The 21697-nt window shown below is 41.8% G+C and overlaps 1 protein-coding gene across 2 annotated transcripts in view; it reads right to left on the bottom strand.

Annotated features, from left to right (window-relative positions):
• The window catches only part of LOC122573568 (Krueppel-like factor 6), a 292071-nt gene that overhangs the window by 266242 nt on the left and 4132 nt on the right, over positions 1-21697 (bottom strand). For both annotated transcript variants that reach the window (XM_043740110.1, XM_043740111.1), the window contains one exon: positions 10320-10928. In XM_043740110.1, the coding sequence (XP_043596045.1) occupies positions 10320-10331 (12 nt within the window). In that variant the 5' untranslated portion in view covers positions 10332-10928. The remainder of the gene's footprint in view (positions 1-10319; positions 10929-21697) is intronic.

Genomic DNA, 21697 nt, shown 5'->3' with positions numbered 1-21697 from the left:
TGTTGTCGCGTGAAAAACAAAGAGATCGCGTAAAATGAAATAAGCGTGGCGCACGAGGCAGCCTGGTTTTGCCGCAAGCATAGCCAACGAGCAGAAACACTTTTCATTAGCACTGCCGAGAGTTCAGTCGAGTTAATTTGCCCTCTAAATAGATCGGCGGCTATGCACGAAACCCGTCATTAGCGCACGCCGAACAAAGAGAGCCACAGGAATTAAGAACGTAAGAGACGATACGCGGCTCGGAAGAGCGCATAATCGTAGTGGCCGTTTCGTAGTAGGCTACTTTAGTGTTTCCTGTTACGACCATCCCGCTGGTTATTGTTTCTCCATTAGATACATACTTAAGCGCACGAAGTAAATTCCCTCAACCGCGTTGCCGTCCGATCCGCCTTTTCCATTTCTTTCCCGCCAACTAGCCGGGAAATTTATCAGGAGACGAAATATGTTTCCTTCTACCATGAAAATCCCTTTAACACCGTACGAACGTTGATAATTAGAGAATAACAACACTGTAAACGCTACGTCTCGTCATTGAATTGATACGCGAACGCGTTACTTCCAAGGTCCACGTAGATTCCAAGATCTAAGAATAGCGCGTTATAATTGCGGCCATAAGTTAACGCGTTAATTAGCCGAATTGACGATTCCGATGATTCCACGGATAAAATTTAAACACGCGCTGGAAGGCACGAGCCTCCGCATGGCGATGCGAGATCCCCGCGTGCTGTACGATGAGACAGAAGCCGTGTAATCAATGTTTCTGTTAACATTTAATGTTTCTGGACATATACGTCCCGGGAGAAAGACATGAATTCCGCCGTTCCATCGATGAACCTTGTCCACGCGGTCGGCAGTGACGGATGTCGACAGAGTCGATAAAATCGTTTCTTACGAACGGTTGGACCGTGCGATCGGTGTCAACCGCGTAAATTGACGTCTATACAGCTACTTATCGAATTCTAGGAGAATCGACGATCGGTCTCCTCTGTCTGAACGAACCTGGCGCGCTTACATGGCGCGCTTTATGACTAGACTCGCATTTTCATGAAACGATGCTTTCCGTCGACCGACCATGTCGATAAATGTCCAAACGACCATATCCAATCGCGAACACGCCGTTTAGAGGATCGATAGCTGTTCCCGTACAAAGGCTATCCGACAAAAAGACGGGATATTCGCCGAACGCGAGCCTAGCTGTCACGATCGTTCGAGACACGACAAAGTGGTCCTGCCATTTGCTCTCCCGATCTGGATATATCATGTGGAAAATGATGAAGCTACAGCAAATCGTTGTGACGGCTGCAAGAAAACCGAAGAGGGAAACAGGAAGGGACAAACGGGAGAAAAACGATAGAGAGCAGAGACAATCACACGGATAGGGGAAACTTTGATGTACATACGCCTCGAATGTAAATTATCGTGGCACGGTAACGCTACGGAGTATGAAGCACGTGTTCATTGTTATCTCACGACAATCTAAATAATGCAGATAAGCGGAAGAAAATTGCGACAGGCAGGAACACAAGTCATTTCATATCTGGTGATTCTATATGCTTTGCGGAGTTGCACGCTCCAGCTCGAAGAACACAGAGATTCGAATAATATCGTATAGCATAGCGGTAGCACGTGTTACATCATACATGCAATTTGTGTTTGTTCGGTTTTACGAGGAAATATTCGTGGGCGCCTTATTTATGGTCAACGTTCGCCGACCTTACGACCATATTATAGGAGAAGTGGCCCTATTAACTTGGCAACGACAACATAGCAGACCTTATAAATCGTCAATGAAAATTATTCGATTTAAATATATTACTTTCACGACTACAAATTATTTGCCGTAAAATGATATATTACAGCGAATCGTAGACACGATTTTTACGATATTTAGAACCGATATATCTAATTTTGTCAGGATACTTGAATATCTGTTTTAATACGATGACGGGTGTAGAGGCCTCAACCGCGTCATTCACGAAATTTTACGACGAAGTACATCGTGGATGTATTATTTATCACCGACAGTGGCAGTAATATACTTTACAATGCGACTTACAGATGTACCAGTGACAGAATCGTAAAGACGTCACGAATCTTAACTCAATTTAGCGTGGAAAACGCTCGAGAGGGAGTTGCGAAAGGAAATCCTTTTTATAAAAAGCGAAGTGAGTTACGATTAGAAATATGCTTGCACGGGAATCGCAGATTGAACAGATGAACAATACGAGAAAAGAATAAATGCCACAAGGTAGAAACGTCGAATTCAAATCGGTCCAATTAAATAACGAACGAGAAGAAAACGATCGGCGTTGCATAACGTTGATAAAAGTGTGACAAACGATCTAGAAAAAGAACTACCGCGAGTGCTTATCGTTAACAAAGGCATATCGATGCCGGGTACAAAACCGTTGGAACGTGCGTTCACGGTAAATGCACTTGTATCGTCGTGAAAGCGAATCGGTCGACGAGATGTTTCAAAAAATTTGGCACCTTTTTCACGTTGGCCAAATTTACATCCGACTTTAAATCTTTCGCCTAAACGGGAGTGCAACTCCATCGACTTTAGTACCGAGCCACGTGACGTTAACGGTTCGTAAATTAAAAGGTGGCCATCTCGTTGGTACGAGGCCGCCAAAGAAAGAAGACGTTCCTCGGCCGTTCTGTCGTATAAAATTCACGCGACTCATTGTTCCTGTTTTTATATCATCGGAATTCGCCTTTCGCTGAAAGGATATACGAGATTGTATTTACCCTGTCCCCTTTGCAAAACCGAAAATGATACACGACCGTAAATTTCAACGATGGTAATTATTTTTCTCTCGATCGCGAGCATTCCTTGTTGCAAAATTCTTGCTTGCCACGTGACCGTTAAAACGCGCGCGCAAATATTTACGACATTTCTCCGTGCGCGCTTTCACGAGAGCGATATCGATTATTGCCAGTCGAAAGCAAATTATTTCTACGGACCGATAAATCCTTTGTCATCGATCGAAGATGATAAACGAATTGGAATAAAAACGCGTTCGTTTGGACGCATGAAACCGTCGGAAACAAGATTGGATCCTCGTGAATCGGCAAGCCATGCGTGTTCACACCCTTTACACGGAACACGATCGAGAAGTCGATCGAAGTCGTCCGATAGTGATAATCGAGCATCCGTGAGCCAGCGCGTGAGTTGTTGGTATCCTACAGTCATGGAACAAGATGCATGCGCGCGTATATACGCGTGCACACAACCCCGCGGGTTATGGCTTCGTGCAACCGCAATGTTACTTGAAAATTAATGCAGTATAAATCAGAGGCAACACGTTCGCGACATGCTCCGGAACATCTGCATTCCCTGACGCTTCAACCATAAAACGATACCAACGACAGCATCGCGTTCATATTTATCAGTTCTTCTCAAGATTTCTTAGATCGAAAAGATTCGTTCGAGCGAAAAAGTCGTTCGCGTTGAAGACAATCGATACGATGTCTGTACAACCGATTGTTTGTCGGTTTTTATCGGAATACAAGCGTCCAACGAAAGTTCGACGCGATAGAGCACGGCGCCGCTATTATCCTTTTTACATGAATGTTTTATGATCGCATGGGCGCAGGGGAAATGTCTATCATACGCTGGAAACGCAACTTACGGTTCATTTTACAAACTCGTGAGGTATCTCCGCGCGATCAATACTCACGATGTGCGTCTGAAATGGTTTCCTTCGTTGCATATGGAAACCTTCCAAGACACATAATGTCGTTCGCCACAGTGGAATGCAACGTTAAACGAAATAGTAGAAATTTGCCGATGGTGCCGTTCAACGAGACACAGCTATTTAAAGAAATCCCTCTTCCAGTCTTGTAACGAATTGTAAGATTATAATTGGCGTATCTTTAACTGGTCGCTCGTATTCGCTATCGATGAATTTAAATTAAGTCTGTTGATTATCACGGATAATTTATATCGCGCGAAACAGGAAATGTTCTTTATGACTAACCACGATATCACGAGTATCGCGAGACCGTAACAGGTAAGTGACACCGTATAAATAGTTTGAGTAAGACATTCTTATAATGATCGTATCCACTCGTAACTATCGATCGATAACAAAAGAGGGTGGTGCACATCTACCTACGTTGAACTCGCGTTACATTCTGTTGGCCGCACCGTCTAGACGCGCACATCAGCATAAAGAAAACCAAGATCAAGCTATAAGTTACCTAACGATAAAATCTTTACACTACGAGCGAATAATTTATTGCTAACATATTTACATTTGTTTTAAACGATCGCGATGAGTATAGGTAACGCGTACGGATATCTAAAAAAAAAAAGAATGTTTGCTCGATCAAGAAAGCATGTACGCGCGTATTTTCTCGTCATTCTTCCCTTCCTTTCTCCTTTTCTTCTTTCTTTTTTTTTTTTTTTTTTTTTTTTTTTTTTTTTTTTTTTTTTTTTTTTTTTTTTTTTTTTTTTTTTTTTTTTTTTTGTTTGTTTAATCATCGACTCGCTTGAAAGGTTTAAGCGAATAATTCTAATTACAGATTCCATGAATATGCAAACGATCGTCGTCACTGTGTAACAGTTATCAACTCGATCTGTTACTTCGATAGTACGCGCGTACATACCTCAGTATCATGAATTTCATCGGCTATGTCTGGAATCCAGTGAAAACCTGTCTCCGAATGTTTAATTAAATTGATCCGTAAACAGTTCACCGTGTGTATTTCAGAACCCGCGACGGAGGCCTATAGCTACGTTAGAACGAATGTTGCACTCGTTGTGCAATAACCAACACGTGCCGTGTCTTAAATATAGAACAAACTGTGTTCCTCTCTCTCTCGGTCCTTCTCTCTGTCTCGAGTCTTCGCTAAATGCGTGGTTCGGATCAAAGAGAAGAACGTACAAATCTTAAAGTACGATAAGAAACGCATTGTCACTCGACTTCCGTGAATGCTTGCTAATTGAAGGTCGCGTTATTTAACGTCTTATCTCCAAAAAGGACTTGCGCCAACTTTCCTCGCTTTTATATCGCGTAAGAGCATGCCTGGTCGATTTCGCTAAAATTCTACGTTGTTCGAATTTATGCGTTCGATAACATCGTTCAATCTGACTTTACCTCTCGACATTACGTAAACGATACTTTTTATTACGTTAGTCGGATCGTTCGTTACGATTACGATAATACACTCGTAGAAATCCGTGCCTGCCTGTGCTCACATCCCGAGAAATTCGCAACTGACACACCGAACAAGACCGTGAAATCAAGAAAAATACAATCTACGGAGTACGTACGTACATGCTGTCCGTGTCACGCCTTTTCAGACGGAACGTTTGCCTCGAGCTGCGAGCACCGATTCATCGAGACAATCGAGTAATCATTGCGACGGAAGCCTTTGATATTCGTTGCACGTGAAGATATAATAAATTCGATTAAATGGCAAAGATAAACAAAGAAGTTATTAAAATTTCCAAGCGTCTGATCGCTCCATGTTTCTAACGCTTCTGATATACTTAAGCGAAAGAAAAAGAGCGAGTCAAGGTCGCATGATAATAAGATAGCTTATGTACAAGCCGTATCTAAACAAAGTTGAAACCGCGTCGAGATCAACTCGATGAAACAGCTTTGCGTTGCTCGACTTGAATTTCAAATTCTCGAATATTTAAATATATTCGCTTCTCGATAGTTTGAGCAACAAACAACCGATGGAGGAGCCAATTAGAATTTCGCAATCGCGCGCATTTTAGATCGCAACGGAAACTATTAAATAAAGATTGTCCCATAATAATCTGGCGTTCGAGTTAAATTCAGATTTGGAACGGCTGCTCTGTAGATGAGAATGATTAAAATGTGAAAACTGTACCGAAGTTTCACTCACGTATAAGTACGTCCCGAAGAAATATAATCCGTGACGACCATATATACCTCGTTGCATCGTACCGCACCGCGCACCTTGGCAAACGACATTCATTTATTTCGGACGCCGACTTTAAATCCATCGGAACAATTAACCGGCACGATACCGGTGCACGCCTGCACGCATATCGCGTGGGCGTCACGTTCAAAACACCACGGACGATCTTCCTGTATCGTGTGCTTGGCGCGCGGCAGATAAGAGAAAAGACAAAAATTGCTGCGTCGCGGCAATAAAAATAAGGCGAAGCTGTATACGCGGACGGTGTAAGCACATTGCGCGTTGAAATAACGACCGCCGTATAAAGGCCTAAGGTTTACCTTTCGAACGTGTTCCGGACAGCTTAAGGCATGATATTAAAAAATCGAACTTATCGATTTTTTTTAATGGGAAAGAAAAGGAGATAGGAACGCTGATTTTCTCTTTTATTCTTGCAGCGTTTCTTGGTCAATGTATGAAATTAGATACGAAGAGCTAAAGGTTTTTATTAAGCTGACCTGGTAAAAACGTGTCAAAAGAATGTGTACGACCCAGTCGCGCCTAAAATTGGAATCTCGATGCGAGATTGTGATCGTGAAGCTCACGTTACTTTTTTAATACTTCCAATTTCCTACGTTTAATAGGGTCGTCAATAAACAGCAGCGAAAAACGAACTTACGACGGGTAGACGGTGAGGATTAAACGCGAATATAAAAATGTTCTAAACGAACGATTAAGATTCTCCATTAAGACCGCGTTTTCGATCTTTATTCGGGCTATTAAATATCTCGAAGAATTCCAGGTACACACCCATATTCTCTTTCAACGAAAACTTGGGATTCGTCGATCTTAAACGGATAAGAGATTTTGTAACGCGGTATCGAACGATAAGACGAATGGAAATTAGGTGCATTACCGGGTATATTTGAGCCGCTGAACGAATGGTATTCAACGTATCGTCTTTGACAAGAAGCATGCATCACTTTCACAAGGACTGCGAGCGGTACGCGGGTGATGAATCGTGGCACGATGTTCGTTCATTTTTCACGTCCATAGAGTACTGTAGCCAGGTCGGCGGTGCCGTACGGGTTTCGTTTGGCTTTTAATGTCTCGCAGAGAAAAATATATCCGCGAGCAATGCGTGTTACGAACGTTAAGCCGTCTCCACCCTTTAGCGGAATTTATTATTCCGTAGATATTCGCGGTTGTTGAGTATCCCACTGGTTGGCCGTGATATATAGCCGACGAACGTTCATTTGTGACGAAAAATATTTTTATTAATTGCCTCGCCGACGTACAGCCCGAGTAACGTCAATATTTATAGCACGTTTTTTAAGCACGCACCGCGTACAACGGATACAAATAATATTTAAGGTTGTATTACTCAAACTTCATTGATGGTCGTGTAATTTTAGCATTCGAAACGTCGTCGATACTCGACCGCGTGAATAATTAAATTCGGCGATGTTTCCGCACGATTCCGATAACTTGGAAAAGTAAACGCGTAGAACAATAGAACTATGAAAATTGTATTTGACCTTCGATGACACTATGCGGTGTTATTTGTACGACAACGAAATTGTGTTGAATCGCATCGGAATATCGAGGAAGGTCACGACGAACGATAACCGTACTAAGTGTCGGGTAATGCGCGTCACGATGCAAATGCGTTTCAACGTTTAAACCGTAAACGTATCTCGGCAACGTAAACGAACAAACGGCAGAAACACGAATTGAATTCCAAAAGGATTCGCGAGAGGTTAGCATGCATACATAATGCTATGCATCACGGGGCGAATATTATTGATGCGTCTCGCGAATGCAACCGCGTGATGCACGCCCGAGCGATGGCCTCTATTAAATTCGGCCGACGCTAAATATGCTGATTCGTCGCTGCAGGTGGCTGTGGTAGTGGTTAATGGCGATGCCGTTCGTAGAGGAGAAGGTGACCAAGGGGCCGACGACCGATTTTCACGGGACAACCGATAGGGACACACGTGCTCGAGGAACCCGTTCCTTCGAGGGGAATTTTTTTCTCGCCAGGACTCGGTGGACGCGATCGCCGATTCGTCGCACTTGCGAAAAGAACGCGCATATTTATCGTCGTCGTTAATAACGCACCGCAAGGGGAAATGACGGCAAGAATTTCTTTCAACCACCGCGGCGACATCGATTCGTTTTTCGATTCGTATCTTCTGTCGCGCAACTCATTTTTTCCTCGAGGTCTTAAACACCGAGCCTCATTAAGATCTTATATTATACAGGACGCGACCGCACGCTTTCTGACGCGCCAACGATAATCGTCGACGATGAAAAGACGAGATTGGCGTTCGTAAAATTGCCGAAACGCATCGACGAGAAGGATGAAACGCGTGCGAACGGAAGCTCCACCGACGAATAACGTCGCAGGTGCGCGACGAAATTCTTCCGCGTAAATTGACCAGGTCGAGCGGCCATGCACGATTAAATAAATATTCGTAAGAAACTTACTTACTTTGTACTAAAAATTGTTTATTCGAAAGGGGTCGAGGTGCAATCGGCGAAATTTATCAAACGACTGTGCGACATACCGGTTTGTCGAGTTTCCCGGTGATGTTAATTTCTCAGTTTTAATTTCTCGCCCCCCTACTTCCAAAATGAACCATCTAGCTATCTAAACGTTCGCACTTCGGATAAAGAACCACGTTTTAGCCTGTCGCAAAATTCAACATATCGACACCTATAGCTACATCTTAAAATGTTCGATAACCTATGAAACTGCGTATTCTCTAAGATACGTTAAAAAACGATAAGGTCGCGATCGAAGAAGTCGGCTGGAATCGATTTGTAGTTCAGCAGCCACGCAAACGATTTTCAATGATCCACAAATAAATTCTGCCCCTTGCGCTGCCAGCGAAATCGTCATGACGATAAAACGACTACAGATCGAGTGTGTACCCTTTCGCCATTGATTATCCTTTTTTCACGATATATACGTCCAACTGGTTTACGAAGGCAAGCCTGGACTTTTTCCTCGTGTTTTGTCCATCCGGTGCTCCACGAACGATCACGAACAAGCAAGGAGAGTAAGAAAAAGCAGAGAGGAAGCCGGAGTAGGAGGAACAGAAGGAAGAAGAGGAAGAAAAGGAGGGTTAACGCACTCGCCACACCCTGCTTTAAAGATTGTAAACGATTATTAATGCCCCACCGCGGCTGACCCGTAACCTGGCGGTGCATCTCTCTTTGTATCCTTCTTTCTTCTCTTTGGTTTTGCCTCTACGTCTCCTCTTTCGCCCTCGAAATATCCCAGCAAGAGTAACAAAGCCGAGTGGCATAACCGGGAGAAATCGAACGTATCGAATGCCCGATGCAGCCGCTTATTCGACGCTTTTCTTAATTAGCGAGCCGCGTTATGGTATATAATTTGAAAGTTACGCTCTGCTACGCTAACTAATTTGCGTAACACACTGTGACCGTCTGCATTAAGATATTCCCAGCCGATCAGCCGGAAGAATTTAGAGACGAATAATAAAGTTCCAGATAAACCAGTTAAATCGGTAACTCGAGTAACGTATCCGAGTCGAATAAAGCAAGCTGGGAAAAAAATACACGGGTTGGAAACGCGAATGTTAACGAAACGGAAGAGCGAGAAAAAAGGAAGATAGGTAGCTATTCCGGATGAGGAAAAAAATTTGTCGATTGCCAAGAGGTAACGGAGGGTAGAAACTCGAGAAACTTTCCTTGTACGTACCAACAGGATATATCGAGCCTGTAGATTTCGATATAAACCAGCTTTTATCGAAATGATTACAGCGATGCCCATTGAATATTACCCTGAACTCGCGATAAAGGGGAATGGCAATAAATTGCAGGAGACGGAAGTTTGTAATACTTTCGGTAGTCCTTATTTATCGATATTTACGAGACAGTTTCAGTTCCTCGAATTCACCATTATCGGATGTTCCGTTTAAGCCGCTCGCTCGATAATCCAATGATCCGTGATATGAAACGATACGACGTGTATAAAGATAACGTTTCGGTACATCGAAGAAGTGTCGATGTTGCATTATGCAAATTGCATGTGACACGTGCTATATATTTCATGGAAGTTTCGGCATCTCGTCACGGCGGAAATTTTGCATAAAATCGCGTTGCTTATAACGGGTCCGCTTGCCAATTCGTAATTGAGCGACCGACAGAAGTACGAGGGAAAAAAGAGGGGGGGGAAGGATAAAAACGAGGAGAAATCATGTGTAAATATGTCACGAAATTTCTGCGTGAAATTTCATGCAACAAATTTCCTCGTGTTGCGGCAGCTCGTTAAAAAAAGGGTACGAAATTTTTTCGGAGCGCTCGATGTGCCGTGATTGCACAGCCGCGTTATGCCGAGGAAAAGCAAGAAACGGCGATAAAACACCGTAATCGTATTAAAATTAGTAGAAATAGATACAATGACTCACCATGAAAACCATGAACCTTGATTGCAGGTTGGCGCTCTCGATGTAAGTCACCGTTTCCAGCCACCGTGCTCGCCTGTGTACGCTGTTCGCTTCCTTTCTCCGTTTCAATCGTTTTCCTGGGGTATTAATTCACTTCACAGCCGAGAAATCGATCGGTCAGTCCACTTTGATAATCACAACTCGATTGCACTCTGTCCAATCTTACGAATATACTCTCCTAAAGAGAACACGCGGTCACCGATAATTTAAAAAAATCAAACCAATGAACGAGCGGAGAAAATTGTGGTGGCAGAAAAAAAGAGTACGATGTGAAAATAATAGCCCGCGATTCGACACTTATTGCTTCTTCGATTATATTATATTTATATATGCGTATATGTACGTGTGTGTATGTATATATAATATATATACGTGTATATTTGTTACGCCTATTAAGCGACGTCTTCTAACAACGATTATATAAAACAGCGTGTGATGTATCGTCTATTAATTTAACTATCTAAGTAACTTATTAATTGGCTATCGGTGGCGACAGATACAGATACTGGCTCTCTACTGGCATCTGATTGGCATACTGGCATGAATACTGGCCCGTTCGGCGTACGTCACCTGCAACATACAAACGTACGTATCTGCATTAGAAATTAGTCTACACGATTGCGGGAAACTTAACCAGTAACGGCAAGGTTTTATCATAATTCTACTCGTTTCTCGTTCCTACTAAATTAAAATCCTGGAACTGTGTAAAAGCAAGTAATTGTTCTACATTCTAAATGTTCTTGTTCGTGCTATTCCATATTCATCTAGCGCGAAGACGACGTTTCGTTCTATTTAGATCGTAGTTAACTTTAATTCTCTCTCTTTTACGTAATTGGAACCTTTGCAGATGTAAAAACAACCTAAACCAACGTCTGATTCGTCTACGATGTATGAAAATATATTTACCTATGAAACTAATCGGAATAAATGGTCGAAAGAAATTATCATGTTTTACAGTATCGTTACGAAAAACGCAACAGATTGAGCGTAATAACGAGCGAATGCAACGGCATCATGTCGACGGGCACGGTCGACAAGTACCAAGCCAGGCCCATGACGCACCCGGTCTTTATTTAAATCATTCGATCCGTCACGCTATAATCGATTAAAGCTAATAGTCGGGGAAATAGACTTGACCGGTGTACCGAGATGCACAATTTCTAGCTACCGCACCCCTTGCGAACCTCCCGTACCTCGATCGAGCATCCTGCAATTTAATCAACAGCTCAACATTTTTATGCATTAATCGAGTTCCCTGTGTACACATTATTTTAGATCGTTATATCGAGATATTGCAAGAGAATTTCCATTTTATCCAGTCTTTCCTCTCTTCCTCGCTATCGTTAGAGCACCTTGTAATTTCAGGAAATATTCTCCTAACACGATGGTACTTTAAAATAAAAAAAAACGTAATTGCAGCAAGTACAGAAGATTCACAAGGTATCTGATATGTAATTTGTAATACGCTATTAGCGTTATGCTATATTCAATACACACTGTTGCTTTCATCCTTGGTACTTTGTACGTTTTCCTAATTGTTTCGGACAACGAGTCGTTAAGTAAGATAGGAAAATGAAATTTCATAGGTTTGGCTCGCGGCTGCGGCCACAAAGAAACGATCTACGTTAACGGTGAATTCCACATCCGGCACGCATAATGTAGTACAAACATTTTGTATACAGCGTGTGTAAAAATCGCATTGGAATTCGCACTTTCGTTAGTGCACTTTCACAGCGGCTTCGTAACGGTAGCCCTTGCACTCCTACGGGTATTGTACGCTTCTCTGCAATCGAGTAATATGCAAAACACGTCGTGTCGGCAACTCGAAGTAATTGTCAAACACAAAAGCATCGATGGCTAAGGATATACGTATTAAAAATGTAGAAAATCAAACGTAGAATAAAGGAGAAAGACTGCAAAACTAACGGAAATCTATAATACATATACGAATACTTCCTGCTGCGTAAATTTCTGTACGAGTCTCGTTGAATTCTACACGTGTCATTAAAGTTCTAATGAAGCGTAGGTAATAAAAGCTCCAACGTGATCGTTCCGTAAGAAAGTTCTATGACTGTGCTTGACCCCAAGCTACGCGTTAGCCTAACGTCAATGAACTACGAGTCTAGAAGAAATTATGAACATTATAGTTATGCAATAACATCTGCTTAAGTAACTGAAAGCTGTTGCATACGATCCGTTACAAATTGCGTTTTTCCATGAAATCGTGTTCTTTACACGATCTTTTACCTCCTTACGTCCAAGTACTGCATCGTATCGTCTCTTTAATATTGCTTATTGTTCCACACGTGTCAGGTTTGTAACGCGACAGAATTTATTTTTCATGGAATATTATTTATCTTTTCCTCGATAACGTTGCATCGTATAGCGTAACTGTATAAGATGAAACAAACGTGCACCGAGATCAGGCAAAGATTATTGTCGATCCATCTATCGATTCAACGATCGATCGCCGTCAGTTCGTCTTATCGCGGGACAAACACCCTGACGACGTGTTACCGATAAAACTACTATGACGCGTAATCAGTTTATCGATCTCGATCCTAAATCATCGTAGCCTCCGTCTGTTTTCGTCAAAATACGGAACTTTGCAAGCCGGTTACGTGGTCCGCGCGTTCACATTTTCCACTTTAAGAACATAGTTGCACCGCCGTGGCACTCCGCTCTTAATTGAAAGGTTACGAAACTTCGCGTTTAGCGAATAAACGCGCGCTGCCCGACTCAGGCAGAACCTTCAGTACGGAGTATACCGGATCATCTATTATATCTCTTTCTGTAGATACGACTATGCATAATCGTGGCTGAGCATGGAAACTTAGATACATCAAACGACGCATAAAAAGTCATTTACATAATTTTGCGTTATATAACGTGGCATCTTTGTTCCAGACGTTGAATCATACGCGAGAATTAAGTTTAACGCCTTCGACACCGAGCATCGCGTACTCGCCTTTACTCTTACGTATGCCTCAGCGATTTAAGTTTCGCGGAACATCGAGATAGATCGACTAGGAACTACACACGCGAACCGATGAATAGCTTATTTCCGTGTATCGGCGTACCTGCGAACCTACACCTATGTGCTTCAGTCTGGCTATATACGCGCCTCTATAAGTTTATGAATGGAACAGCACGCGTGCGCGACGACTGGAACAGTTCAAGCCGGCAGCGAAAGTGACCTGCTCTAACTTGTACCTGCTCCAACGCACGACGTGTATACACTAGCGTGTACATGCACACGCTAGAGGCGTAAGAACTGCCTGGGATAATTACAGCGAGCAGCTAACCACTCGGTGGACGCGAGAGCGTACCGCTGCCGCAAGTGTGAAACGCACTGCAGGTCGCGGGCCGCGGGGTGCCACGAATGCTAGTCGCACAATTTCTACCAGTTAAACGACTAAATTGCAAAATATTATATAGAAACATTTTTGTCTATAGAACGAGTACAGTCTGATTGTTTCAGTTTGATTCAATCGGATTCAGTATCGACAAGTTTACGATCGTTGGTATATATCGTGCAATTTCTACTTAATAAGTGTCACGGAATCCGTCGATTCCGTAGAATGCCATGAAGAAACTAGCTAAGTAAGTCGTTACGGTATCTATAAAATTTTAAGCGATCGCGACTATTTAGGCGTGATAATAATCATCGACGTCGTTCCCGATAATAAGTAGAAAGTTACGAGTTTTAGTATTAATAAAGAATCAAGGGGATAAACACGAGAACGAAGAGATATGACTTTCTCGTGGGCGGTGCCAAGATCGGGCTTCGATAACGTTGGTTAAAATTAAATAAAATGCATCGTTGTTCTTAATACAGAAATTCGTAGCGAGATCTCCTACGAGACGGGAGAACCGTGTTACAATAGCTCGAGGGAAACTTGTCCTCGAGTCGAAAAAAGACTCGCATTCCTTAGATTTCACCGATCAGAAGCAACGCGGATTTTCACAATCGGCGGCAACGTTCGACTCGCTGATTCGGGACAATTATTTCAACGACGCACACAGAGGCTCTGTTATGGCACATTGTAAAGTTTAGCAGCTGGTTTGACGCACAGCTATAAAGATACACGGTTGCGTTTCTTTTTTCCTTGCCCAGCCTCTCGTATACTGCTATGTCGAAATAGATATCTGCATGAAACTCGGCCAGTTGTACTACCGGTGCAAATAATTGTGTTATACCAGGACATGTAAGATAATGATCGGTACAGATCAGTCGTATCCGCGTGTGAACCAAAGCACATGTACCATTACCAAGACATTACCTTATCTGGCCTTCTCTCTTTTCGCCTTGAAGACTACCATAGCCCGTACAAGCATTCGAGACAAACGCTAGATCGAAAGAGAGAAAGATACGAAGGAAGTAGCAGCGATAGTAATTGCACATGATGTCTGTAATTTACATAAAAACACCGAATCGTATGAAACGACAGACAATGGCTAACGTGTCTCGCTTCGTAATATAAAATTCGTGACAGACTGCGTTATCGTATGAATGCGAGATAACAAAGTGCAAATACTTCATTCAAACGACTCCGATTGCTAAATCAGAATCGTCTAAAATCAGAAGTGGAAATTCTATGACTAACGAAACGAAAGCCTATGGAACGTGTTTACAGATCACGTTCTCCACCATTAATCATAATCACTCCCGCCGCTTATGCCTTTGGTATTTGTCGTTTCTTCGAATACAAAGTTGATCCACTCGCTCGGTGATCTTTTAAATTCGATCGATTGAGCTTTAGCGGCCACGGCACGGTTCGAGTCCCGTTCCACCTAATGAATCCGTCAACGTCGTTAATTTACGCCGATCCGATAACAATATTTTTTTCTTGGTTCTTTCAGCGATTAACCTTATCAGTAGATGGTACCAGTTCCTTTCGGTTATCGTGAATCGATGCTGTTTAATTAAATTAATTGCGAGCCACGAATAAGCTTTGGTGGCTCATCATCGAGAAATGATAAAAATAATATACTTAGAAAGTGTAACAGTGACTCTATATAAAGGAAGCCAATTATATTAACACATTATGTTTGGCATGATACGTGCAATTAAGGTGTACAAAAAAGAAAGCTCTGCCGAGAACCATTTGACTGTGCTGAAATTACAACCATCGTGTTCCGACCTATTTAAGTCTTGAAATAATTACATACATCGTTTCCACGTAAAGCGAACAGCTTGTCATCTGCCGTGCTTCTCTCTCAATTTCTTCTCGGGTTACATTAATATTACATCCGCGAAACGTCTACTTTACATGATACCGCCATAATAATGTTAGAACGGTCTAACGTTGACGGTGCACACCGGGCATTAATAACCTCCGTTCGTGGCTCGCACGGTGCTGTACATTGACGTTAATTTGAAATCTGTTCAACCGAGATCTTATCGATTTATTTCGAAAGCGAATCGTGTTTTAGCATACGGTGCATACTTGGCGACACTTTGCCGTATGTACGTGACACGTGTGTACCGCGATGCACGCTTGCATTTATGTTTCCATTTGTATAGATTCGCATGGATTTAATACGAATCCAGTGAGCCGATGCTTTTCATGGTACATCGCACCGTTCCACTATTCACGACATGATGCACGTACAGGTCTAGTTATTTTACATTTGCTGTATATATCGTTGTAAGTCAAACATACATACCGCTATTTTGTTTTCCGTTTAAAAAAAAGGAAGTAGTTTTTAATAGGTATCTATACATTGAAAAACCATATCACGTGTAACCGAACATACACTTTCACAAAACACATTCGTTCCATTACGTTACAATGCTTATCGAATGCCCAATACACTCGTGTGAACCACGAACGCATTAGCTGGTCGCATGTACGGTTTCTAATACGCATCGTATAATAACGCGTTAATCGGAATGCAACAAGCTCCGAATGCCATGTCGTGCATATAGATCTACCCATATCTGCAATACATATATATGCATATACCCACATCGGTTCGCCGGAACGTATCACAAAAGAAATTCCTATTCTATCATACATTAATGTACATCACGTACATGTACTTCATACCTTTCCCTAGTATCAGATTTTATCAGCTCGCACGAGACAATGAAAATTAACGAACCAACCCTGAACCCTCATCCTGAATTACAAAATATGTATCGGGTCGGTTTCCTTCCGTAAATTCTATTCTCTAATGTAAAATATACTGCGAGTAAAATCATCGTATCCTAAAAACCGATTCAACGGAGCAATTCGGATTCAACGAGCGAAACTACCATTGAAATTGATAGGTGAGGAAAATAAAGAAGGAATATCGACTTGTGCGCATAATTAGCTCGGTATGGTATTAGAAAGCACGTTTCCCTTTTAAAAATCCTCTCGGCGGAGAATCGGAGAACTAATTTCTCCTGATAGGGTGAAAGGAACGTGCGGCAAATGGTCAGTTTTCTTAAGATGAACGAATTCGTAATCGCCTATTGTTAGGTCAAAAGCAACGTCTTATTAGACGTAATCCAAGACTCTTTAAATACAAGCCCCGAGCTCGCGGTACGACGTTAGAGTATCAATTATGACGGGACGTACATCAATTGAGACGAAGCGTTCCAGTAGTTTTTATCGAGTTTCTCATTATCGACAGCTACTCGCTTCCATACTCTCTTCAGCTTCAACCGACGGCTAGAGTTTGTAAGTGTTCATTTAATTTTATCGCCGACCTATTGGCGTTTTTACTGCTACCAAGACTGGTGCGCGATCTGCTGGTCGTGTAGCATAAAACGTTCCGGCAAACTTAAGCTGAAGTTTCGAGTAATTTAGAAGTCTTCTACCGATAATTGCATACGCGATTACGAATTGGACTAACGAGACGTCGCGTCAGCCTGAGCAAATAATTATTCGTAGTTTCCCTACGAGAGACGCGTATTAAATGATCAAAATAAATATCAACGTGACGCATACCAGACATCCTTAAAGGCATTCAAACGTTAATTGTGTCACTGTGTACAAACAGTTTCTTTCGCTCGCTTTCCACATCAACGGTAATCATCGTATCTTCCATGCACGTTTCTATACATCAGTGTACTCGTGCTTCGTATCGTTGTTGTTTCGCACCGAAACCCCCGACTTATCGCATTATCTCGTAATCCTCCTCGGCAGAAAGCCCAACGAAACGATAATGAAACAACGGACCGGTAAAACTAGCAGAAACTACCACGAGAGAAGCAATAACAACGACGCCTCGCGTCTTTTACTGCCTCGTACTAAAACTGACATTCGCACGCATTTGCCAGCAGTAACGAGGGACGTAGTTGGAACTATAATACGATGACGTGTAAATAGCAGTCAGTGTTACAATGCCCGCTACAACGATTCGAACCAGTTTTATCTGTTCCAGCAGAAATACGTGCTCGGCCTAAACTGCGGCATATTATCGGGAGTTACCCCGAATAATTTTAGTACGTAATATCTCCTATTTGTAATAGATACAAGATACGTGTAGATAAGCAATTTCATTAGCGAACAAAAGAACTAGATCTATATATTGCGAGGAACAACAGATGCATCTGATACAGGAATTAGTCATTACAATTAATCGTCGAAGCCTTTGTTGAATAAATGACATTGCGCCTGTTGAGTGTACCACGCGCGATAGACGATTTGCTAAGTTAGTGGAATAAGGAACTGAAAAACAAGAAATAAAAACCTATTACTCTATAAATAGCCTTCTACAAACGCCATCGGCTGCTTATTAATTTTATTATGAGAAGTCGTAATTCCGAATATGTTAACTACACAGCGATAATTTTTCAATGTGTTTCGCTCGAGAATATTGCTGCTAAATTTACATTTGCTTTTAAAGCAATTTACCGACGAATGGATTAAAGAAAATTCAACAGAAGAATTAATATTATTCATTAATATTATTTCAGACGATGAAGTTTGAAAAGGGAATTAATGCAAAATTAATTAAATGCACTGTAGAATATTTCACAATTATCCTGGATATTGGATAAATCGCGAGGCAAGCCTGCCGGCTATCGTGGTAAACGAATTAAGTAGGAAGACAAAGCTATGACAAACTACGGAGAGTAAAACTAATGCGGACCTGTGGAACAATTTTAATATCATCGATGCCGCTCTTTCTTCCCGAAAGGGTGACTAAAGCTATGTGTGGACGTGATATTGAACGGTAGCCGTCAGCGTGCGATCCCATTAGCCTGTATTGTATGCTAATGAGCGGTTGTCGCCTGTGATCCATGCTTATATCGTGTTATATCGCCAGCAGCGGTTCTCTATTTTTCAACCTTTGACACAACTCTTTTTTGTCTAATCACGAAAATAAAAAAGACGCATCGATACGTTTAATCATTGCATCGTCGTAGTGTTCCAGACACTTCGATGCCGTTGAATCGTTTAGAATTTCAAGAGCATTTTCATATTTTTGTCGGCTATTTCCTTGACCAAGATAAAATACGATATACGTAACTTCTTCGACGATTCGAGCAAAGCTTATTTCGTAAGACGCCAGAGATGCATTCAAGCCAATTAGATGGTTAATTAACGTACGCCACTGCGTTCCTCGCATATTCGGGAATTCAACGCTTTTCCAATACGATTAAGGAACGAGTGAGAACTGCTGTTAAATACGCCGTTAAATTATGTACGGTTTATCATCTACTTATTGCAATTACAGGCGAAAGAATTTTAATGAACTTCGCTGGCAGCCCTAAGGATCTATGGAAATATTAGGAAATTTCGATTAGTTTTAAACAGAAGACACGTATTACTATCGAATTCTATCATTTAAATTCATGAAATAAGTATCTACCGGAATACAATTTTTGAAAGAATTATTGTCATTCGCGACGGTATACAAGCGTGTACAATGTTTTCTATTTTAAGTAGCCCTAAAATGCAACTAGTTCTTAATGCCAAGGTAACCACGAATTAATGGGTGCGTAAATTTTTTATGTGCCATTAAAATGATCGTGAAAAGGATCGTACGCACGCGGTTGTTTCGCGCTTGCGTTGGCGTCCAAAGGCACTCGAGTCGAAGCCCGAACACAATGATGTTCTGTGCAAAAGACTGAAACGAGTGCAATTAACGTTACGAGTGCTAGCAGGTCATTATCCGACTGAATCCAGTCTCGTCTCAAAACCGCAAATTACCTGCGCCACTCACACACGCATCACGTGCGCACGTAAACACGCGCCCAGGCTTACAAGCTTGTTCGTACATAGTATCGCAATACAAGATGAATTAGATATTAACAATTAAGAACACGAATCTATAACCGTGTATTATTTAGATACGCGCATACGAAGAAATATTCATGAACAAATTAATTATTGCAGAGAAATGGTTCGTGTACGGCTGCCTCTCTCTTCTAATTCACGCAACGTATTAAGACATAAGTATACGTGCCACATAAAGAGCATTTTAACGGTGGAATAAAGAGGAATAAATAACAAACTCATTAAAATTCGCAGCATGAGCAACAGACAATGGACAAAACGAACGATTTGCAAGTTTCGCTATAAATACGGTTTTTGACGCCCGATCAAACGCACAATTAACCAGAGTAAACTAGTGGCAATAACGAACGAACACAGAAACAACGTGCACCTAATGAAACATCGTGTACGCGAGAACACCGTTATTCGAACACGAGCAACGTTGGATCTAACGTTTCTTTTCAATTAATTCCTATTCGTTAGTCCATGCGCACTGGTGCGAGATAATCATGTCAATAATCATCGGACAAGTTACATAGCAGCACGTGTTGCCACGATCGCGCGCATTCGTAGACGATTAAAACGTCTCGTCGTACGTCGGTAGTCGAACAAAGTCAAAATCAGGGACGACTAGGCGTTGTCACTTGGCTTGCCGAGCCCAATATTACAAACCGTGTCGGCATAATTATGCTACGCTCTGTCAGGTAGATGAAGCTGATACGAACGTGGGACCATCTAAGCGCCTTTAGAAGCATAAATAATCCTATTAAACGTGTCACTGGCTGTGTCAACAATCTGACAGCCTACAAGTATAAGATAGTCAAAGGAACAGTTAGGTGCGTTTTCTCCTATGCACGTTGATTCTGCGGTCAAAATCAATGTCGGAAAGTCAGGGGCATCGCTGCGCCCGTACCACAAAGATGCGTTTAAAGCGCATCGCGCTCAAACATTACGCAACACACCGGTTAGATAGATATTTGTCTACCATAGCGTCAAGTGGAAGACTAACTAAATGCCACGCTATTCAACAGAGTATATACATATATGTATATAAATCGTTTGGAAAATATTTCCTCTAGTCTACTCTTATTCTACCGTTCGGCTCTAAAAATTCGATTCATTGAACTGTGTTCGATCCAACCTTTTTTATTTAGAACCGGAATACGCTGCTCGATCGATCAGATTATCCAGGTTGCTCAAAAATATTTCGTATCAAATGCCAGAGTTCACATGTTTTAACTCAAAATAATTAAATGGACATTGACATAAATGGTGTTGGAACGGTGTACTATGCATTGAAAATGCCGCATCAACGCTAACGGAGGTTAAAAAACATACAATTACAGTTAACAGTTATCCTATAGACGCGCAGGTGTTTATTCATTTAGATTCCGCAAGCTACTTCACCTCTCTCAACGTGTAGCTAAATATAAGTATACAAAACGTAAGCGGTTTCAAGTGTTGTCGAGATATCTGTAAACTTAAAGAGGAAAAGCAAGTTTCGTTTCCGAAACCATGAAATAAGAAGAACATGCCGAACGACTTTATAATTTTTTATCGCGTATTTTTATTCGATAAAAAGTTTCATACGTAAATCTATAGAAATAGCATTAGCAATTTCGCAATCTAACTTATAGATCCAAATCTATAAATTATTAAACGATACAGTCACGATATATTTCGAGAAATGAAATTCTTTGGTTCGTTCAGCTCGCAGATCGAACACGATTAACAGTACTTTTTCCAAAGGTTATAACTTCCTAGATACGGTTCGATGAAGTTTTGTCGCAAGCCTCCATGACGAGACTCTCGTAAACCTGACAATTATACCAACTAGTACCGTGGACCATGAGTCGCAAATGAAATAACCGCGAGCGGACTAATAACCGTCCTCTCTGTCTCTTTGTCTCTTACTTCGTACCATCGTGTTCCTTCTAATGCTTGTGCGACTGTGACAAAACGTTATTCGTTGGATGTACAACGTCAGTGAACCAAATTAGGAACGTACAACCGCAAATTAAGATGCGCCTGGCCGTTTCTCCTGTCTATATTTGGAATATTGTACCGTCTATCTATACAAAGTCGTATCTCGGACCACCTCCGCGATACCATCAATTTCCA

Source organism: Bombus pyrosoma, linkage group LG12 (genome assembly GCF_014825855.1).
Source record: "Bombus pyrosoma isolate SC7728 linkage group LG12, ASM1482585v1, whole genome shotgun sequence".
Taxonomy (NCBI): Eukaryota; Metazoa; Arthropoda; class Insecta; order Hymenoptera; family Apidae; genus Bombus; species Bombus pyrosoma.
The sequence above is the reverse complement of the archived record's forward strand: the minus strand, read 5'-3'. Positions and strand labels throughout refer to the sequence as shown.